We start from the raw sequence: 19,403 nt of genomic DNA, 5'->3' as shown, positions 1-19,403 counted from the left end.
ATGGCAAAACAGTTTGTTTAAAGATAAGAAAATAAGTAGAACATGATCTGCCCCAGGGAAATGTGGGACACAACCTGTATTTCACAAACGCACACACATGCACGCACACACTGACACACGTACACAAACACACACACACACACACACCCAGCGACTCAGAAGATTTTGTTTTTATGCATGATCGTAATTTATTTCCAGGATACAAATTAATGTCATATTTTAATGATATGTTCTTTTTTGATCAATTATGTGTGATCCCTTCAACTATACAACATGGAATTATTTCTTATTGCAACATGGAATTATATTTGCATGATGAATATATATTTTAAATAGCTGCTTATGACTAAAATAATCATATCTGACATTCAGTTATTTTTATAGCTTTTACTTCAAAGGGCGAGTAAATCCTCGTTCTAGCAGAAAAGCAGAATTGAGACAAAAAAGTTGTAAAGATTTTAGATTGGGTTCTATACGAGCAGTCACAACAGGCATTATCTACCGATCTTTTCTCAATAGGAAATCTATCCCTGACTCAAACAAGCCAAAACACAACTGTACAAATTATACAAATATAAGGATGGAAATATATTGGATCTTTATTTCAATCGTTTACAAACACGTGGAGTAATTCCGAGTTAAGTTTTTAAAGGTACCACAGACAGAGTGTTTGTTCTGAATCATCAAAAGTAACAGAAATGATATTGTGCATTCGCAAAAGGCAGGTTTGGAAAAAGCTTGGGGAACATTTAAAATCTGACAGCTCAAATCTCTGTGAACTGGGCGTTTCATACTTATCCCGTTGGGAGGGCAAGCTGGAACGTCCTGTTCAGAATTCCGGTGTTCTTAGAAGAAGTTGCTGTAAAGCTTTCAAATCAACTCATCGCAGACTGGCTGTTAAAATCCTCTTCTGAAAGCTTTGGTGGGTTTCTCTTCGGTAGAATATCTCCGTAACGAAACAGGAAACAAGGCATGACTCTGTCCAGTTTTTGGTTTCTGGCCCTATAGCTGGCAGGACTGCGGGATCTGGTATTAGTTGTGTTAGGAAAAGTTCTGTCTGTAGTACCTTTTAATGTTGAACAGAGTAATATTGAATAACACCCAGTTTATATCTGTATATGATTTTACATGTAAAGGAGTACATAGACATACGTACATTACAAAGTCATTAAATCCTAAGTGAACAGCTATGAATTGCTATGCATGTTAATTTGTATTTTATATATGTATATTAAAAAAAACACAAACACCATTTGAAGCATCTGGGTAGTGAGGATTTGACCATTGTTATAACCAAGACATAATGGCCATCACTCAGCAGGGAGCGCTGTACTAAAACCACACACACACACACACACACACACACACACACACACACACACACACACACACACACACGCACACACACACACACACACACACACACAGACACACACACACACACACACGCACAAAGTTGCTCTCTACAGACGAGTGGGATCTCCAATGTTGAACTCTGTCTAAGTCCAGACAGCGCGACACTTACATAACACCCATTCGCACATACACAGAAAATATATTTATACATTTTACATAATCTCCTTCGGAACAGAATATGCACGGACACACGCAGACACACACACATACAAAGACACACACACAGACACACACACAAACACACAGACACACACAATTAAAGTTCTGCATGTTAACAGCAGATGCCAGGGAAGCTGTGGTGTCAGCAGTATCCTCAGAGCATGCGGCTAACACCCGCCGCTGCTTGGCCCGCGTTCACAACGCAGCCGTTCCCCACTCTGAGCGCTGAGCCACGAGCACAGCGTCGCCGTAGACCATAGGAGTCCCAGTCCAGTTCAAATGTGTCCCACTGCGTATTGCCCCACAGCCACCAGCCAACCAAACCCCTTTCCATCAGGCTGCTTTGTCTCTGCAGTGCACACGCGGTCGCATCTGATTGGATGACATGAGTGGGTGTATTACAAAGTGTTCGGGTACAGCGAGGTGGTCTCTTGTCGTGAATGGTGGGCCCGGAAACAGTGTGGGGTGTCATAGTTCCTTCAGGGCATGGTGGTTGACCCAGTCACGTAGAGACAAATCCTATCGTGGGTAACGGATGGGGGGGGGGGGGGGGGGGGGGGGTCACTGGCCGTGGTAAACGGGCTGGACGTACTCCGGGGGGAAGTAGCCGACGCGTCCATGGCAACGGCCCTTCCAGCGCTGGGTGTCGGAGCAGTCCAGCAGGTCGATGAGGTCACCGCGCAGGAAGTGCAGCTGGGAGGGATGGTGCGGGGTGAAGTCGAACAGAGCGTGTGCGTGGTGGGGCCGCTGCAGGGGGGGGGGGGGTCAGAGGGGGGAGAGGGGGAGGTGGGAGGGGGGGGGGGGGGGGGGGGGGGAGAAGGGAGGACAGAGAGAGAATGAGGGAGGGAGGAGGGGAGAAGGAAGTATGGAGGGACGGAGGGAGAGAGGAAGTCAGACAGAATGAGGGAGGAAGGAGGGAGAGAGGAGGGCAGAATGAGAATGAGGGAAATAGGAGGTGGGAAGGAAGTATGGAGGGAGAGAAGAGGGCAGAGAGAGGATGAGGGAGGGAGGAGGGGAGAAGGAGGTATGGAGGGAGGGAGGAAGGCAGAGACATAATGAGGGAGGGAGGAGGAAGGAAGGAAGGAGGTATGGAGGGAGGAACCGAGATGAAAGGAACATTTTTGTGTCAGAGAGGAAGTAAATCAGGGAGGGAGGAGGTCGAATGACGGGGGAGAAAGAGGAAGAGATTATGAGGGGGAGAAGGAAATCACAGAGAAGGGTCGAGGAGGAAGAGAGGAAAGTGATGGAGGAGAGGGATATGTGTGTGAGGGTGAAGGAGATGATTGGTGGGGAAAAATGGCAGAGAGAAAAACATCAGTTGATAAAATACAGACGATATATTGCTGACTATATATATTAGTCAGCAATATATGCATTCCCTGACTCAACTGCCTACAGTTCTTATGACCAAAATGATTGTTATGGCAACAAGAAATTTAGCTCATTGTTGAAATCAATCATTTTAGAATTTTATCTTTGAATACCGGGGGAGATGAATCAGTACTTATGTATTTAGTTTACTTAGTATAGTGTACTTAGTATTTATGCAAATTATTGTGCATGAGCTCAATGTCATCAATTTGTCATTTTTGTCATGCTCCCAATAAAGATGATTCCATTTGTTTTCAGCCTCACGATCGCTTTTACCAACCAAGTTGATCGGTTCGTCATCAGATGTGCTGTGCTACTCTCCAACACGTGATCCGTTGAACACGCCCTCCTTCATTCACTCGTTCATTCATTCATCCATTCATCCACCTCCGCTTTCGTTTTTTTTTGCTGCGATCCCATCAAAGAGTAACACTTGTTTCAAAGTGTCCGTAGCGCCGGTGTCACGTTAACTCTATACTTGCGGCGTGTCCCACCTTCTCAGGTACATCTCTGCCTCTCTCGCCATGAAATTCTTCTTCTCTCACACAGAATACCGAGAATACTGCCTGGCATTTTCAGAGAGCTGCTTGATGACTCAGGCTGGGTGTCGTGTGTGTGTGGAATGGGGGAGGCAGATGGGGTGTGTGGAGGTGGAGGGAGATGCATGCCAGAACAAGAAGTGATGTTATGTGTCTAGAGGAGTGACATGCACAAATGACAAATATGCTGTCTAGCAGCCATGGGTGGGGTGGGGTTGAGGATGGGGGTGGTGGTTGCAAGCGATAATGGATTTCTTCACTGATGAGTGAGAAACACACACACATAGACACACACGAGCACCCACGCACGGGCACACACTTATTGGTGCCCTACCTGCAACAGGGCGTTTACAAATCAACACATCACCTTTCATTGTCCAGGGGCTTCTCAGCCTGGGAAAATTCCACACTCTCACTCTCACACTCAACCACTCAGTTTACCAACGCGACTCAGGTATATGAGAGTTGACCCCTCATGGCGGTTCAAGAGGTTTTGTTGTGTAAGACAGCGACGACAAATTCCTCTCAACCACCCACCAGTGACAGATTCATAACCTCAAGATAGACAGAGTGACAAGCAGAGGCAGCTGGGAGCAGGGAGACGGGACAGCGGGAGATAAGCCTCATAAATCAGACTCTAGATGAACATCTAAAGTCTGCATAGCTGGAATCTGGGTAAACAGGGTAGCTCCCTTTCTATCGCTTCACATTTGTTCTGCCCAGATCCCTGTCACTGGGTACGGGGATCTGTGAGAACGTGATTGGCAAACAAAAACTCGACCAGCCCTTGTTTGTGTAAAAAGAAAAGTGTCTTTAACGGTTTTCAATCAACACAGGAGAGACCTGGCCACTGGCCAGACTGATCCACCGCTTTCTGAAATCCCATTCTGAAATCCTAATCGTCTTGTGTAATTCAGTTTTGTTCGGTAGTATATCTCATTCAGGGAGCTGAAGTAGTGTATATCTCCGTAACAAAACAGGAACCTAGCCGTAACTTCGCCCTTTGTCGTTTCAGATTTCCAGACTAGGCTCTGTGTCGTCTCCCACCCAGAAGTTCTGCTATAACATAGCAGAACTTGATTCAACTGGGTTGCTTGATCCGAGATGAAGAAGAGATAGACAGGTACAGACAGAGACAGAGAGACAGCGAGTCAGAGAGTGACTATGAAGCCAAATTACTGAGGTGCTATTACTGAGGTCTTCTGTGAAGAGAAGAAATTACACTGACAACCAAAAGCGGAATTCATGAAAGACAGATAGACATCAATGGGACAGGAGATCAGATAACTACTTTGTAGAAAAACTCTGATGTTTATTTTGTGGCGTGTGAGTTTGAGCTGCGTGTGTGTCTGTTCCTTTGTGTGCTCGAGTTAGCACAAGAGTGAACGTTTGTTTGTTACATGACATTATAAAACACACACACACACACACACACACGTACGTTCTCATGAACACACAATCAAACACTGACAAGAAACATAGTTGCGCAACAAACACACACACACACACACACACACACACACACACACACAAAATAAATGTCATCGCTCCCTAAATAGATACTGAAAGTGTTCAATATCTCAACTGCCAAGATACAGAGAGAGCAAAGCAAGCCAGAAAACTGCTTCATGTCTCAGTGTTATTCTCTGTCCTCCGCATCTGAGGTGGAGACGGAGAGGAGGACAGACTCCTCATCTCCTCCCCGGTGACTCAAAACACTTTAGAAGCAAGTGAAGTATTTTAATACAAAATATGAATAGATCTTAAATTTTGATAATCCTGCCATTGTCAAACGGCACACAATTACACAAGGCGTGCACTCGCGCACACGAACGCACGCACACACACATGCACATGCATACACAATACGATTTAGATTTTAAGATAGATCGAGCATATCACGATGATATCCTCGTCTGCTATCTGATATCCTAAAGCGATGGAATATTAAGCGTGTTAACTCTAGATTAATGCTGTGGTTCATCCCTCCACACATTATTACATGCTGGATATAACCAAGGCTTTGTCTACGTAGAAACAGGTAGGAGAGAAAGGGAAGAAGAAGATGGAGAGGGTGTATGTGTATGTGTGTGTGTGTGTGTGTGTGTGTGTGTGTGTGTGTGTGTGTGTGTGTCAGAGGGTGTTACTAGGATATTGGGGGCTTGGACTTTGAATTACAAGGCCCTACTGGAATACAGATGACTGGTTGACTTCAGAGCCGTGATGCAAAGGCACAAAGAGGGGGGCATACAATTTGAGGCATAAAAGCCAAATAATCAGCCTCTGTCTGAAATAGGGTGCTGAGTAAAATATAACAGTGTTTGCTATTTTTGATTTTGTTAAGAGCCCCCGGACAACTTTCCTGCAACACCCTCGCCTACACACACAACAAACAACCCAAAAGAAAGACACTCATTTCAAGCTGCTCACTGTATCAAATTTGGTGGGACAAACTATTTTAAAAACGCAGTCAAACTATTTTTGGAATGCAGTCAAATTTCATCATTATTTTGCTTGCACGTGTGCACTTAAGCGTTGAGGCATAAAACAGAAACACAGGCCTTTGTGAGTACAGCGATGCCACAAAACTTGATGGATGATGATGATGAGGCATTAAAAGACAGGCAGCCTGGTGCACAGTCAGGGAGGATATCTTGAGGGAAAGATGAGATGTCTAGAGCATGACATGCAGCAGCACACCCAGCACCCGTTGCCCTGAGGTGTCTGGTTCAGTCATACCTGATGTGAAATATGAAATATTTGGAACTTGACATGATTATTATATATTGAACCATATACACAATAAGGGTATATTTGTTTTGACGTACCCTTTGTAAAAAATATATTGTGTTGGCCTATAACCTACATAAACGTAGGTTACTATTTATTTTGTCACACATAAGGCATTGTTGCCCGTTCTGTGACGATGAGGAAGATGAGGAAGATGAGGAGGCGTGGGCGATGTAGGGTTTAGTGACAGACCAGATGTGACAAAGTGTGAAAGTGAAATGCTCTGACCTAATGTGGGAAGTGTGTTCACATGGCAGCAAAATGCCCGCCAGCACAATCATGAAACATGATAAAATATAGGTGTACAATTTTTAAAAACAACTTTAAAAAAATGGCAAATAGAAATAAGAAGATACACAATCCTTTTAAATCCTTTTCTATCATTTCTAATAAATTATATATTTATCTTTTATCATTGCTTTGATTTCACATCCACATCCAAAAAAATACAGATATGATTTTGTTTTCCATATATGTATTTTTTCACTTTTACAACAAAATATCTTGCCTTATGTTGCAGTAATTGTTCGCCAGACATGAACCCACACAACAGATAACAATAGCTGGTAGTCTTCACCTTATGTTGGTGGTAGCCTTGCTATGCCTCAAGCTCATACATGTGTAGTCCAGCCATCAGCCTTTGCCAAAGCCCTGAACTCCCAGTCTACACTCACTTCGGTCACTAATACACGTCTGAGAAAACATCCATAAAATCCCTCGGCTGTTTTAGGGCAATATTAAGTTGAGTTGATGGGGCTAATGTTAACATTTTATAGCAGTTGCAATATAGTAGACCTTTTATGGTAAACATGCTCTTCTAAAGAGATGTCGTTGAAATTCCCGCAGGCTGAAACAGTCATTATTTAGCTATTAGTCGCTAATGCGGACCACAATGTGTCATAGGGCAACGGTTAGCCACTTAGGTGAGTCCCTGCCAACCTTGCTCAACATCATGCTGTCATGAAGGCTGACACTGGGCATGCTAGGTTTTAATAACCACATTGTGACCTGATGTAAAAACATAGCAAATCTCATTCAGGTCCAGTACTCCTGCAGTAGCTGCTGGCGAAAGACGACATGTTTCACATTCTCCTCATTAGACTTTTTTTGGGCATAGCATCAAGCAAAGCAGGCATACACTATACAGAAACTAAGGCCAGGAGCTGCAAGTTGGAGCTCAGCAGCGAGTTGTCATTAGCAATTGAACAGAATAGCAATAAAACAGAGCTTCAGGCAAGTGGAAATGTACAATTCTGGTCTTTGTGATGAAAGGTTGGGATTCATGGGAACTGAATTTGCTGACTTGATTCGACTGAAATATTCAAGACTCTCTAGAGAACTATGACTTCAGTAGTGACTTCTACAAATGATATATGTTCTTCTACTCAGTATATAGTGGATTCTACTCAGTATATAGTGGATTATACTCAAGAAATATTGAATTCCACTCAGGATATAGTGAATTATACTCAGTATATAGTATATTCTGCAGGATATAGTGAATTATACTCATTAAGTCAATCAGATCTTTTTTTCACAGTGAATTATGCTCAATATCGGCGCAATTCTACTTGGTATATAGTTAATTATTCATATGTTGTGAATTTGTCTCATGACAGTGTTAATTCACGCACTGGTCGAATGCAGCAGAATGTGTGAGAGAAGTGGGACCCCGGGCCAAGCAGTACCGATGAATCAATCAAACTGAGTGAGGTGGATGTAATGTGATGTTTAATGTGAAGTGAAAGCAACCTGCCACTGGGGCTCCAGGCTGTCAGGACTAGACGCTGATGGAGGAACACAAGGTGAAGATATGTGACTAATGCATGAGAAGAAAATGCAGAAGAAAGTGGAGAAAACAGCCATGCTGGGAGTGCGTGAAGATGATAACAGAACTTGAAAGGGTGGTTATGTCATAAAAGGGTGGTGACACCTACAGGGTACGTCTGGAGTTGGGTTGTGTTTTGTACAGTATGTTCGAATCAGAATTTAACCTTGGGGCGATTCAGTCAAAATTAGTGCAGGAGATATTGGTATTCTGGAGTCCGGACTAGGACTAGGACTAGGGGTGGCACGGGGGGGTTGTTGTTGTTGGAGGTACCGTTGCAGAGCAGTGCAGCGATTAAAGGTGACATATTATACCACCAGGTACGAGTGTGATTAGCCATTACAAGCCATATTGAAAAGCTGCCTCTTCTGACATCTACCAGCTTACACAGTGGACTGTAGCAAACGTTGCTGATCTATCCGTCATACATCTAGTTGGACACGTCCACTTGTGATGTCAGAAGAGGCCGATTTTTAAAACGGCTTGTAACGGCTAATCACACACACACCTGGCGGTTTAATATGTCACCTTTAACATCTACAAACTGCAGCACAAAATGTAGCACTCTAGAAGAGTAGTAAACTGTTCCCAGAAGCGCGGCACAAAGAAAACCAGGTAATTCCCGGGTTGTACACAAGCACATGTTTGGGCGGGAGTCTATTGGGAGCGCTCATCTTTGACACAATGGCTCTGGATGACTGCGTGGCCACAGGGTTCCTACCAGGCAGGCTGGCAGTCAGTGGACAGGAGATCCCCTTCTAAGCTAACCTTGATGTGGTATCACGGTAGCTACTCCTCTAATCCCATGATTGTGGTCTTTTGAACATTTGTAGAAAAACTAAATCCTGAAGGAGACGTGTGAATACATCATTTATTACGTTTACAGCGGAAGCTAAACAAGTCCACCCTGTATGATTAAAAAAAAAAACATACTGTACCATTTACGACTTTATAATTATTCTTTCCGGACTTAGATTTAAATTTGACTAGAGGCCAAGAACAGATGGCAGCAAATAATTCTTTGGTCTTTCCTGGCTTTAGATTGCTTACCAATAAACACTTAGACTGGCAAGTGTTGTGGCCAGAAACCCCATCAGTGCATCATACTTAATAACCTTGTTACTCAATACTTTTGGGGACAGAGGTTGAGATGCAGAGGAAAGAAAGCAAGACAGACAAAAATATATGAAGAGAGACAGAAATAAATAAAAGAAAGACCAATACACACACACACACACACACACACACACACACACACACACACACACACACACACACACACAGACTGACTGACTGACTCACTCACTGTTATCATCCATATCATACATGAGGTCTTACCCTAGCAAAGTGTTCGGGGTCCCTGAGTAAAACGGTTCGCTCCTTTGCGATGCTGTTGGTGTGATAAAACACCACCAGCTCATTCAGGGAGCTGAAGAGCTCGTCCCACACAAAGTACTGTCCGCAGCGGTCCTGCAACACTTTGAAGTGCTGAACGTGATCCCCGTAGCTGGAAGACAGGAAAGGACGGAGAGACACACAGGCAAATAGGTTTTATATCGTTGACCAAATAAATACCCAGCAGCCTTAGGTGTCATTAATGAAACACAGGCTGATTTATTATAAGGAATATATGTAGTAAATGCCAGAAAAATAATCTGGAGGCGCTTTTTTTTCTAGTTGTTTAATGTCGCAACCCTGCATCACACATAATGATTACAGTCGTATTGTAAAAGGGATCATGGTTGAAATCTTTTTTTAGTCCACATACATAAGATGTGGTTAAGATTGTGTAAGATTGATGGTTAAGATTGTGTCTTTAAACATGTTTAGACCCATGGTGAAAGTCAAGTTGAGTCAATTTGTTGAATTTGCTTCATAGCCACCCCCTACCTTCAAATAAACTCTTAAAATAATAAACTTTGAGAAGCAACACAGAAGCGGGATCCTTTCTTCCATGTTGGCAATAACTGCACAATGAGCAGTTATATTGTAAAAAAGCTACAGAGGTTAAGACAAATTCAGTAATTAGAAATATAATAAATTATATTTCAGTAGTTAGAAATATAATAAATAATAAAAAAAATATATATATATATATATAATAAAATAAATAAATTCATGAATGGGAGCTAGTCCGGTAAATGGTGGTCTTAATGGTCTTGAGTCTTAATTTCCATGCAGATAGCCATTATTAAAACTGGAATAACTCAATAAATGTATGCCATTAATAAAAGTACCAATTTATGAAGAGACAGGAATGTGTAGTTGTTTAGCCGCCTAGTTCTCAGCTGTTAGATTCGACGCTGCCGTCATCCTGGATGACCTTGTTATCCAGTCGTAATCACGTTCATCAATTATTAATTGGTCAACAAGGAGTCCAAGGGTACAGCAGACGTGTCTGCAATCGCAACACGTTAACTCGTCCCATTTTATGGTTGACCCAAGCTCTCCAATCAGCATGCATCTTTTATAAAGTGCGTTTGGTTGGAACCCTCCAAGGTAGACCCACAACGGTTACCCTCTTTATTATGCATGTTTCATCGTCCGGCCATTCGTCTGCTTCTCCTTCTCTTTCCTGTGAGCCACCGTTACGGGGACACTTTCCTGTGCCCCTGTGTTTTCTCCTTGTCTCCAACGTCGGACGGCTCGTCCTGTCCGTCCTACCACGTCCGTCTATCATATTTAACCTATTTTCTCTTAAGCGTGTCCTTGTGTCTCACTCTGTGAGGTTGGTACTTGGGTTTGTCATGCATTGATTGATGACTCTATATGTCACTCTAGTGCCTGTCCCGGTCACTTCAAGCTTCATCTTGTTGACTTCTGTTCTCTTGATCAATCCCAATTACCAGCGTTATCTCCTTTTTCACCTGTTATCTTTATCTGCACTTCGTTCTGTGACTCATCCTTAATCTCCCACCCGCTCACATATAATAGGTATGTATGTACTACAGACCTACATTCACACCCCTAGCCATGAGCTGTCCATTCTTTATGTGGGAGCTAATGTGCCATGTCGCTCCCTGCTGGCGTGGGCTAGTTATTGCAACCTAGGCCACGGCCTTTGTTGAATACTTGATTCTGTCAATAACGTTCCAAGGGTGTGCATTATTTGTCCTTTGGACAGTTTCCAAATACATTCTGTAAGAATCCAACGTAAACAAAAACGGTGAAGTAGTGAATGCTTAAAGCATCTTCATTGCAGCATCGATAAAAAGTAGATAAAAACCAAACAACCTAGGACCCATAGTATTCAGACCAATGGAGAACATTAGATCACTTGTATATGTCCTTATTTTTTCACATGAAATTGTAGAACGTTCAGTGCATTACTGGTGAGCACTCGATGACCACTAGTAAGGACATCTTTGTTTAATCTACTGACCTTCTTATGCACACTATAGTCCACTATTTTAGTCAACAATGTGATTCAACTAACATAGTGCTGCACTATATTGTGCATATTTGCATGCATATCTCCATGTTTTTTCTCCCAGCCTTCATTAAGTCATTTTGGATCGTGATTTATCTAGCAAGTAGGCTAAATAACTCGTAAATAACTTGTAAAATGTAAACAAACGGACCACCAACTGCTGAATCCCCACATGTGTAGCAAAGCTAAAGCGATATAGAAAAACATTGTGATGGATTCGTGTCTCGTGGACTTTGAAGACGCCACAAGATAAGCAGCTGTCTTGGCTCGATGGCTCCCCGTTGCAATATCTGTCTCCCCTTTGCAGTATCTATCTGCCACGCTTTCTTCCATTGAGTCATTGGTCCTGTCAACCTTCTGATGAACCGCCGTCCCCCTGCTCTCTGTTTCCACACCACTGCGCTCGTCTGGAGAACCATCAGCACTGCCCCGATAGCACACCCAAGTAAACAGAGCGCATTGACTGTGGCTGGCAGAGCTCACAGCATATTAGGAAACATTGGTGTGTGTGTGTGTGTGTTATTGTGTGTGTGTGTGTGTGTGTGTGTGTGTGTGTGTGTGTGTGTGTGTGTGTGTGTGTGTGTGTGTGTGTGTGTGTGTGAACAGTCAATAAAGATTCCCGCAGGCGGAACAGATACCAGACGAGATTAAGAAACCAAGCGATGTAAACCCATTTTCATCCCCTCTCTCTCTTTCTCTCTCTCTCTGTCTCATTGGCTGGGTCTCAAATTAACTGAACTAAACCGTTTTTGAAGTGAATTAATTAATGATTAAATAATATCTGAAGTGTAAAGCGCAGCCACTCTTTTACATAATTCAGCACACATACTTTTTCGAGGCTTTTCAATCTGCAGAATGCACCGTGACAACCAATTTTCAATTGGTCAATTATACATTTGTAGCTAATTAATTCATGGTGATCATGGTGCACCATGTTCTTGAATACAGATTCCACGCACACACAACTACCCTTTCCACAACATTGAAGACTAGTCACACAACATTTTACATTTAGCATTTAGGGCATTTAGCAGACGCTTTTACCCAAAGCGACCTACAGCAGTTCATACACACACCGACGGCGTAGTCAGCCATGCAGGGCGACAGCTAGCTCGTCGGGAGCAGTTCGGGTCAGGTTTCTTACTCAGGGACACCTCAATTGTAATGGTGGTATATTCCCTGTTCATTGTACTTGGTATTAGAATTGGTGTTATTAAGCCCCAATGAAACAGACTCTGGATTCGTGCATTGTGTGTCTGTGTGAAAAAAAAAGTGCACAACTTCACTGCTAGTTCCACTCTGGTAGGTTGATTGATATGTTATTTTACTTTCTAGGTCAGCAATCTTGTCCCAGTGAGTGTAAACCATCAATTCTGACTGCATTTCTATACGGTTTTCAAGATACCCAAAGAGCTTTAAATAGGGAGTGTGTGTGTGTGTGTGTGTGTGTGTGTGTGTGTGTGTGTGTGTGTGTGTGTGTGTGTGTGTGTGTGCACGTGTGTGCGCGTGTGTGTGCGTGTGTGTTTGTGCGTGTGTGTGTATGTGTGTGTGTGCGTGTGTGTGCGTGTGTGTATGTGTTTGTGTGTGCATGTGTGTTCATGTGTGTTTGCATGTGTGAGTATGTGTGTGTGTATGTGTGTGTGTGTGGGGGGGGGGGCTGTGTGAGTGTGTGTGCGTGTGTGAGGGTGTGTTTGTGGGGGATTATGACAGCTGATCCACTACCAGCTCCAGTCTCCCGTTGGTGCATGACTGCCAAACATGCAACCCTTGTGTTGCACGTTAAGCCTTCCATTTGTCAGCTTGAATAATATATATTTGAATCTAGTGTCTGGGGTTTGCTTCTCCTCAAAACAATCTAGTGAAAGTTATCTGGGCTGCATTTCACAAATTGGCAAGTGTTGTGGGGGAAATAACCTTGGATCCAGCAGTCCTACTATGTTATAGCCAGACATCGGCGAGGAACAGAAAGTCTTTCTGACTACTTGAAGAAGCTTTCAGAAGTGTATTTCTCCAGTCACATGGTGTTCATTAAAAGTCTTCACAGAAAGTTCTACATGGCTTACTTTTGCTGGCAGAGTTTGCGTTTGGCAATTTACGGATCCACGCCTCCAGCGACATGGTAGGTCAAAACAAAGATGAAGCGAAAGAAAGTGAAATGTTTCCCCAGACTTTAGCTCATCTGCCGTCAAACTTTAAACTATTAAACCAAAGTGTGATGAGTGAGGCCATAGCTGGAAAAAGACCACACCAACACATGCTGACGTCATTTTCGCCGTTTGCAGCAATTACAGTTTAGAACAAATGGAACAATAGCGTTCTGCTCCAACGCCCAATCAACTCGTGTCAGAGAATCCAGTGTGAGAAAAGGGCATGGCAGGAATATGAACATGAGCCTTTATGAATAGTATGAAGTCAGGTCCAGGAAAAAGCTGTATAACTTGGACGAGAAAACAAGAGAGACGAAGAGGCAAGAATTGTTGAGGAAATGACACACGGCTATAATGGCGTTACGCTACTAATGACACAATGTTGTTGTTCAAAGTTTAACACACATGGTTCTGACAAACCAAGGACTAGCACAGGTGTTTGGTTTAGGGCACAGGAAAAGATCCAATACTTTCTGGAACACAAAACGATGCAGCCCCAGAGTGCAGTTCCACCCCAATGTGGTTGTTGTTGAATAGAAATACAGGCACAACACTGTTCATTGTTAAAATATGCATATTGGTGGTGTGTGACTCCTCCCCTGCCCTACGGTTCTGTTTGATGTAGTGCTTCACTTTCCCCCTGGCTAAACACGTATTTTGGCGCAGCATGGCACGAGGGTGTTTCACATGAGAGTAGGTCTTTAACTCGTCGTAGCGTCAAACATGAATATCCGATTTTAGTTTCAGCCCCACCTAGACAATGACTCCCCCTTCCCACTAACGCAGACTGATAAAGAACCCATTGGGTCATGTTTATTCAGTGTTTATCTTCTTGTTTCTTCTCTCACTTGTTTTATTTGTCCCAAACAAATACAAAAGCGACGTCAACTTTTTTTTGCATGAAATCTTTGTGCTGAAAATAGAACGACAATAAAATGATTGATGTAGATCTTCTCTCTGCTTGGTACAGGGCCCAGTGAGAGCAGATCTATAATTCAGAAGAAGACAATGCGTGTGGTTCCTCTGTGTTCTCTCCCTCTGTTGTTTTCAGAACCTGCCTGACTGTCACCAAATTTGTTACTTTGTTATCTGCTGTATCGAAAACTGTGTGGAAAATAATGAAACACACAGAAAGACACACAGAAAGACACACACAGAAAGACACAGACACACAAATGAGACCAGTGCATGTGTGTTTGTGAGTGTGTGTGTCCCATACCTGACGGACATGGAGAACTCTCCGGGAGCGCTCTCGCTCTCTCTGACCAGGAACGCCCCGCACTCCCTGGGTCGGAGCCGGCCCTCGGCCACGCCCCGCGACACCCGGCCCGCAAACCACCTGCCGGGAGACATGTAATGACAATAACGCACAATGCATTTCATTTGTGAAGTCTTGGGTTCAAACACAAAATAACTAAAAGATCTATTAAAAGGGACATGTAAACATGTAAGGCCTACAAATCAAGGGGAAATTTAACTACCAATTTCCTCGCTCACTAGCCATCACCGCAGGCACTGAGCTGGAGCAACACCTTGAACACATTTATAGTCTGGCCACAGACTACAAATGAGGCCTTTGAGCGTTCTTCAGGTGGGCCAGATAACCACACTGGCTCATATTCATGATTGATTTCTAACTCATTTTTCTATTCTGTAACAACTTAATTTTATGGCATCTGTTGCACTCCAAACCATCGCTAGAAAAAGGGATTGAATTTTCTCAAGGTTAGTCCTGGATCATTAAGGGAGTTTGACCTTGAGAGGGATTCGTGTTAGGGTGGGTTGTCGTGTAATGAGGCACGTGAAGCTTTTTGACACTCACACTTAACCGCAGTTAACCACTTAACGGGGGTTAACCATTTATACTGTCCAATAAAGGACTGAATAGCATAATTAGAAAGCAATCAAGTAAAGCCAGAGTTCTAATGCATATGTTAGGCCCTTATCCTTTCTAAAGGAGTTCATTTTCATTATGTTCTGAACTATTGTGAAACACTACCCTGGAAATCCAGAGTCGAGCAATATACTCACTCCCCGATTCCCCTGGATCCAAACATTAACGAATCACATCAGTGTATCTGATATAGGCGGTCCAAAAGCATTGCTGTTTTACCAACCAGATACGGCAAGAATCTATTGGTTAGCTCCGCTGGTCTGGATACATCACCCCTTGTATTCTTCTGATTGGTCGTAGAGTTATCCAATTGGGTGCAGTGATATTTTCAAATGCATGCTTGGTGCGCGCCCCTCGAGTTGGGACACTTTCATTACTCGTCAGACCCTACAGCTTTCTAGATGTGGGTCTGGATTTCCAGGCTAGTGAAACACTGCAATCTGGACCACATCTTATGGTGCAGTTGAACCTGAACACCTTCCAGGCAACGGGCCATGGGCTGGACTCGAGCTGCTGGATGAGCAGGTCAGCAAACACGTTGGGTTACGTCCCCCGGGACGTTGGCTCGTGTCCTGTGATGTCTGCCCTCCTACACCGCTCCTCTCTCTATCTTTCCTCTCTTTCTTTTCGTTCTCTACTCTGACCTCTACGCCTTCTGTAGTCCTCAAGTTGACCATACCCCATCGAAAATCAACGCACACACATAGACGCAACGCACACACACACACACACATACACACACACACACACACACAGGAACAGACTCATTAGCTACCCTGTGTGTTTCAGAAGCGATGCCAGTGTTTGACCCAGCTGGTGTTTCCGACATAGATACAAGGTGGACCCGTGGTGTGGCTGTGAACACTCACACACTCCTTTGAGTGCACACACGCACACACACACACACACACACACACACACACACACACACACACACACAGCCAAAACAATACCCATGCATGAACACACAGACACATATTAATGCATCCACATGTGAAAGAATGAAAATTAAAAAAAAAAAAGAAAAAGAAAATGCATTATAGTTAACCCCCCACCCACACACACATACACACACACACACGCACACACACACACACACACACACACACAGTGTGGTTATGTAAGATAGCAAGTGAGTGTGTTCCTGGGGGAGCGGACCCGCCGGCAAAGGACAGATGTCCAAAACAGAGCGGAGAATGCCGGCGGCCATGAACACTCACTGATGAACTGTTCAGATATGCCAACACCGGAAATATGAAATACAGAATATGGAAGATTTCCGAGAGCCATTGTCGTTTTAGTGGCCAAAATGTGGCCAAATGCGATGTGGGTTTTCGCTGCTAGTTGTAAAAATGGTGTCGCCCATGACGGGTATGGGATGAGTGTAACCCAATGGGTGATGTCATGGACGAAACACCTGTCTGTGTGTGTGTGTGTGTGTGTGTGTGTGTGTGTGTGTGTGTGTGTGTGTGTGTGTGTGTGTGTGTGTGTGTGTGCGTGCGCGCGTGCGTGTGTGTGTGTGTTTGTTTGTTTAATAAACATTTCTGTAAATATGCCAGATTTAGCCAGAAGGCTAGTTTCCATCAGCAGTCCTTGGCCAGATGTAACAATAGGCTCCCTAAAAAGCATATATAACAAATAATAACAAATAACAGGAAAAAAACAAAACTGTTTGTGTGTGTGTGTGTGCGTGCGTGTGCGTGAGTGCATGTGTGTGTGTGTGTGTGTGTGTGTGTGTGTGTGTGTGTGTGTGCGTGTGCGTGTGCGTGAGTGTGTGTGTGTGTGTGTGTGTGTGTGTGTGTGTGTGTGTGTGTGTGTGTGTGTGTGTGTGTGTGTGTGTGCGTGTGTTTACTTACGCGTGGGGCCTGAGGTTGATGTAATTCTTGGGCACAAAGCCCTTCCTGCTGTCCAGCTCTGCTGTGTACCAGTTGGGGTCGTCCTCCATGTTGGTGATCTGGGAGGTGGACAAACACAAACCACCATGATTCATTTATTATGAATTATTTTGTGACTACACAGTGAGGTTAGGGCCAGGGCTCAAGGTAATAGGCAGAAAAGAATTACACATTACAGTTATTTGTTCCGTAGCGTTATTAAATATTAAGTGCTGTTGCAGGTTGTTTAAATTGCTTATTATTATTTTAGAGTAAACTATTCATGAGACTGTAATGTAAAGTTAAATACCTTATTTTAGTCTAAATATGTATGTATGTATGTGTGTGTGTGTGTGTGTGTGTGTGTGTGTGTGTGTGTGTGTGTGTGTGTGTGTGTCGGCCATGCCACTGTGTGTTTTCTTTGTATGAAGTGGGGATGGTTGACGCCCAGGTGATCTGAGAGTCTGCGGCACTGGAGGATTTTCGGCCGCCTCCTAACCTCTCAAACAGATGAATTATTGATTGAGCGGTTGGAAGCTGTGCTCACGTGAGGCTCGGGCTACAAGCTTGCACGAAAGCCGGGTCTCTGAAGTGCAATTCAGATGAACAGCCACCAAAATGTGTTCAAAGCATCCATAGTAAGACCTTTTTATGAATGACGCTCTCCCAAGCGCTTTAGTTGTGACCTAGTTGGATTGAATCTGTGGACAAGCCTAATAGGATCTGTGTTCAACAGTAGTTATAATGAACTGTGTACGGTCTAGTCTACGGATATAGAATTGTATTGTGAAAGTGATTTCACAATTGATTTATTGAAACGAAAGACAGCTGTGGTGAAGTAAGGGGGTTATCAAGCTGTTCATGGAACCGAAATACTCGACATGGTCCAGCTATTTATGTATTTTATAAATAGACTTTTCTTCTGAGTTGTGAAACTCTGACCTTCCCCTTGTCTTTTCCCTCTTTTCAATGCAAATGGGAAACTGTAGTTTCCCATTTCATTGTTTTTAACTTACAACAGTGATGCATATGGCTAAATATATAGGGTACATCTATTGTTGTATTCATCCAGATATATATTATTTAACCAGAGAAAAAATATATATACATTTATTCTCTCTCTCTCTCTCTCTCTCTCTCTCTCTCTCTCTCTCTCTCTCTCTCTCTCTCTCTCTCTCTCTCTCTCTCTCTCTATATATATATATATATATATATATATATATATATATATATATATATATATATATATAATGTATTTAATAATATATGTCTAATGTCAATGATTTAACATTAGACGTCTGATTTCAAAATAATACGTTTTTTATTTTTATTTCATGAATAAAACATTCCTGGAGAGTGGAAAAGAACCAACTCTTCATTCAGTATGTCCCACTTTCCGTCACTTAGTGGGTTTGTGTGGCCACAGTGTCTTCAAGCTTGAAGTAGAATGGCTTGATGACAAGTTTATAATGTGACATATATGGTTGAATTGAGTCTGCCTGCTCGCTCCCTTTACCGTACTGTTGCTTCACAAGATGGTGATGCGGGGTCAGAAAACTGGGCCAACTCAATGAATAGTGCAAAAAGAAAAACACCACAAAACTCAGAGGAAATTCCAACACATATTTGACCACAAAACATGTCACCAACTTCTAATAAAAACTAAAAAATTAAGTGAGTTGGGGACGGGTCCACTCTGTTGCCAGCTGGATGTAGTGGCTTGGCGTTCGGCGGGAGACAATCACAGGATGCACGCATGTGAGGGTCTGTTGGTCGCCCGTGACGCCTTACTTGAGTCTCTCAGGAGCACTCTGTTATGAGGATATAACTCAGCCATCTGCTGGGCACCGTGTGGTTGAAACATAGAAGCGAAATAGAAGCTCTGGAAAGGTACAAAGGGAAACAAGTAGGTGGCAGGTGCAGTGCACACAGCACGTGTTACACAATGATGGGGA

The 19,403-nt window shown here is 43.3% G+C and overlaps 1 protein-coding gene across 1 annotated transcript in view; it reads right to left on the bottom strand.

The window, feature by feature from the left end:
• Window positions 1-2,136: 2,136 nt before the first annotated feature.
• The window catches only part of grapa (GRB2 related adaptor protein a), a gene marked incomplete at its 3' end in the record, with an annotated part of 18,966 nt that continues 1,699 nt past the window's right edge, over window positions 2,137-19,403 (bottom strand). The window contains exons 2-5 of the mRNA XM_084488291.1: window positions 17,431-17,528; window positions 14,900-15,019; window positions 9,442-9,610; window positions 2,137-2,322 (exon numbers count right to left, since the gene is read on the bottom strand). Of these exons, the coding sequence (XP_084344417.1) occupies window positions 2,137-2,322; window positions 9,442-9,610; window positions 14,900-15,019; window positions 17,431-17,528 (573 nt within the window). The remainder of the gene's footprint in view (window positions 2,323-9,441; window positions 9,611-14,899; window positions 15,020-17,430; window positions 17,529-19,403) is intronic.

The sequence above is a fragment of the Micromesistius poutassou genome (genome assembly GCF_964030765.1).
Source record: "Micromesistius poutassou genome assembly, chromosome: 1".
Taxonomy (NCBI): Eukaryota; Metazoa; Chordata; class Actinopteri; order Gadiformes; family Gadidae; genus Micromesistius; species Micromesistius poutassou.
This window is presented reverse-complemented; position numbering and strand designations above follow the sequence as displayed.